General features: G+C 35.4%; 1 protein-coding gene across 1 annotated transcript; it reads right to left on the bottom strand.

Moving 5' to 3' along the window:
• Positions 1 to 2,196: 2,196 nt before the first annotated feature.
• Positions 2,197 to 2,934, bottom strand: LOC110920272 (protein ANTAGONIST OF LIKE HETEROCHROMATIN PROTEIN 1-like). Its single transcript, XM_022164493.1, has one exon. It carries the CDS (start codon positions 2,932 to 2,934, stop codon positions 2,197 to 2,199), a length of 738 nt encoding a protein of 245 aa, XP_022020185.1.
• Positions 2,935 to 4,188: the final 1,254 nt, after the last annotated feature.

The raw sequence follows: 4,188 nt of genomic DNA, 5'->3' as shown, positions 1-4,188 counted from the left end.
TCAAAAAATAATTTACTCTAACTTATAATATACAATGTTTTATAAATTTTCAAGTATATTATTGTAACGTGCTTATTTCCATCTATCTATAAATATAATTTTTACTCAAAATGAGTTATTAATAATATTTTACAAGTGATTGAAAAACAAACATACATGTTATCAAAAGTGCTTTGTGGTTTAGGTTTTTTTATATAAAGTGGCCTTTACCTTTTTTCGTTTCCAAACAGCAACGGGTGCCGGTGCAGTAGTGGTACTGTGACGAACCAAACCGATATCGGCCTAACAACATCAGTACAGATATTGGTATTTGCTTTTATGGTTTTTGATCGTTGTAAAACACATGTCGATATCCTCTTTGTCATATCTTTTTCGATTGCTATACTAAGTATCAGTCCCATATCGTATTGTGTCGGATCGATACCGACTAAAAGCCTGCTGCGAAGCGCGGGTAGTCTTACTAGTTATTTAAAAACACATTAGATCTTAATTGTTTATCCCTTTATTTTTTAAATAAGAGTTCTACTTGGCTCTTCCCTTAGAGGAAAAATCATTTGAGTTACAAAAACTATACAACCTAAATGAATGGACTTTCTTTTGCCACATCACTTATTTACCAAGAACTTGCCGCGTGTTACGTGTAACACCTAGAGACTACCACGTGTTACGTGTAACAATTTTTTTTTGTAGATTTTAGCTTTTTATGAAAAAGCAAAAAGTGTAACAGAACCAATCTCAACCTTTGATTTTTTTAATGGATGATGGGGATAAGGTTTTCAGAGTTTCTGTAACTCATATGAGTTTTCTTTCTATCCCTCCCCGTCAAATACATAACATTCTTAACCTAAAAACAATAAGAAGATATGTGTAAACAACAAAGTGCAAAGATGTAACAACACAATATTGATATGTGTAGTTTGTAACTTTTTGTAGTTACATATCAACACTTTGTTATTTGGATATCGGCACTTTATTTCTCTATCGTTTTTAGATTAAGAATATTGTGTACTGGAACCATCATATATCTATGCTATATAATAATACATATAAGGAGGACAAGAAGATAATTTTTATATATTTTTAAGACTTTAAGTAATTACAAGTTTTAAAACAGATAGTAAAATTCTTAAATACATATCTTTAACTTTTAAACCAACCCCTCTTACCCAATGTGTTTTAAACTGGGATACCTTTTTCATATGTTAATATTTCTTTTTAATAAATTACATTGGAAAAACGACCATTTTATTTTTTTTTTAATTTGAGTATGGTATTGCTACAGTTTTTATAATATAAAAAAATAACACGTTACATGATTATTAGTGTCTATGTTTTCCGCCGTGTCACAAGGACAACTCTCTACACCTCTCTAGTGTGTGTGTACACACATATTACTCAAAAGTGAGACATGGTATGTATATGTTTACAATTATGTAACATATAGAATTAGTATAATGATTTATGAGTCATTAGGGTATATGATAAGATATTTGTATATTAATGTTTTGAAAACGGTTACAATAATTTGGTATGCAAGTGGCTGGGTATGTTGAATTGTGGTGATGGAGACAATATATAAAATATTCTAACTTTTTTGTGTTACAAATTGGACCCGATTTCTTGTCTTTCTGTTTTACCCATTGCTAATATATAATGTTTCCATTCTAATCCAATATAGTACACAACTTTTATTGTGAATGGCATTAATTATGACTAAAATGAGTATTTATTAGATTTAATAATAGTAATAGTTCCATAAATCCTTAAATGGCATGTAACTCATTGATTCCATATATCCAAATAATAATTTGTGATCTTGCTTTGACTCAAATAAACATCTACAAGTGTAACTGATGTATGATCTTTAAACCCATTCAGGGATCTTCCATTCACGGATGGAGATGTCGAGCCTAAGGGTATAAGGAGTGGTTAAACACTTTTAATAGGTAAAACTTTCAAATCGACCAATCAAAGAGTGGCATGTCACTTTACCTATTATGTTTACCTATTGCTCAAAAACGTTGCCGGTGGTTAGACACTTTGGAATAGGTAAACTATTTTTTTATTTTTTATTTTTAAACTAGTATATTTAATATTTAAACATGTATTTTAACATAATAAATGTAGAATAAATTAAGAATAACATTACATTAAATTAAAAACATTAAAATTACATTAAAATTGAAATAAATTAAACTAGTCTTCGTCGGAATCGACCAAAAGGTGAGGTAAATCTTGACTTGCGAGATGATTCATGAGATCGTGTTTTAGTCTCCAATGCGTGTCTTCATCCATCAGCTCGTCCAACACCGTATCTTCTAGAGCGGGCTCGACCGGAGGATCCCGAATGTGTACTGGTGCTATCGCGCTTCCGTCGTCTTTTAAAATCATGTTGTGTAAAATAATACATGTGTATACAACATTCCTAATTTTTCTAACGGTTCTTGCTCGCATCAGCCGACTCAATACACCCCATTTCGACTTCAAAACACCAAAAGCCTGTTCGACATCTTTTCTTGCCGCCTCGTGTTGGCTCTTGAACTTCTTTTCGTCTACTTCGTGAGGGTATGGGATCGACTTCACAAACACGGACCATGTAGGGTAGATTCCATCCACGAGCAAATAACCACGTTTGTATAAATGGTTGTTAACGTAAAATGGACATTTTGGCGCGATTCTATTTGGTTCCGTTAAAAATTGTAGCACATTGATATCGTTTTGTGAACCTGGTGGACCGCAAAAAGCATGCCAAATCCATAAATCTTGAGATGCAACCTCTTCGAGTATAATAGTCGGGTATCGGTGATCTCCTCGCATATATTGGCCTCGATACTCTGTGGGACAAAATCGCCAAACGAAATGGGTGCAATCAAGGCTACCGAACATACCTGGAAGGTGATGTTTTTCCTCATGAGCTTCGTATAAAAGTGCCATGTCGTGGCTTATCGGTCTACGTAAGAACTATGGAGCGTATATTTTGCAAACTGTGTCGCAAAAATATTCTAGGCACTCGCGGGAAGTTCTTTCGGCCATATGCAAGTACTCGTCGTTCTCGTTTGGAGTGCTACCAGTTGCGAGCTATTTAATAGCCGATGTAACCTTTTGCAATGGCGTAAAGCCCTTCCTACCTCGCGCATCGAGGGCCTCTTGAAACCACGAGTCGTTCGCTTCCGCATCGCTCACAATTTTTAGAAACAAACGTTTCGACATACGAAACCTTTGCCGAAAAATATCTTCGTTGTGTTTCGGGTCTTCGACAAAATAATCCGCCATGAGTGTCTCATGCCCCACCTCACATTGACCTTCAATATATCTCCTTCGGTTAGATGTGCCCGTGTCTTGAAGTTCGGCTTCTTCGATGAGATTTTGGAAAAAAAGAATGCTACTATCGGACATGGTTGCAAAAGTCGCTAGGCGCTCCCTAGTCGGCCGAGCGGGGAGTTGAGAGTACTCGGTATACGCGAAGAGTGCTCGGGGAGTACTCGGACATGTTAAATTATAAAGAAATTAGTTTTCGGAAATTAAATATATGTCTAATAACATAAATTTAGTAATATCTATAACAAAATACGTGAAAATGATATTCATTATTTTTTGATAGTCATATAAATTATGTTTTATTATTTTTGAAGTAAAACTCGGTCCGAATTGACCTATTAGATATGATTGTAGGTCCCTTTCCGGTGGATGACGAACCTAAACCTTGTTATACAAACCTACTAGCGAGTGCGGAATCCAAGCTAGCAAGCAAACCGAGTTAGTAGAAAGTAGAGAAACAAACACACAAGTTCACCGATTAACACAACTTGTATTAATGCAATGAGGGTTCGGTTACAAGCTCAATGTTTACAGAAATGTTCTATAAACTCTCTAAGTGTGTGAGTGTTTCGGACAGGATGCTCTCAACTCTCTATCTCTCGGTGTGACTATCTGTGTGCATCTATCTTCTGTCCTCAACACTGCATGGGTATATATACCCGAAACATCTGATGCCTGATCGAAGGATCCGAAAGATGGTCCGAAGGATCATCTATCGAAGACAAGTATTCGAAGGATAAGCAGGGACCTCGAAAGATCATCTTTCGAGGTCTAATCATTCGAAGCATATCTTTCGATGAGATCGAAGGATCCACATCATCCTTCGATCTCTTGTCCTTCGAGGCAGACATCTTTCAACTTTTACCAACT

This window comes from Helianthus annuus, chromosome 16, assembly GCF_002127325.2.
Source record: "Helianthus annuus cultivar XRQ/B chromosome 16, HanXRQr2.0-SUNRISE, whole genome shotgun sequence".
Classification (NCBI taxonomy): Eukaryota; Viridiplantae; Streptophyta; class Magnoliopsida; order Asterales; family Asteraceae; genus Helianthus; species Helianthus annuus.
This window is presented reverse-complemented; position numbering and strand designations above follow the sequence as displayed.

What these genes read in the sequence shown, in the direction of transcription:
- LOC110920272 (XM_022164493.1), bottom strand. Translation starts at nt 2,934, where the DNA reads ATGGCACTTTTATACGAAGCTCATGAGGAAAAACATCACCTTCCAGGT.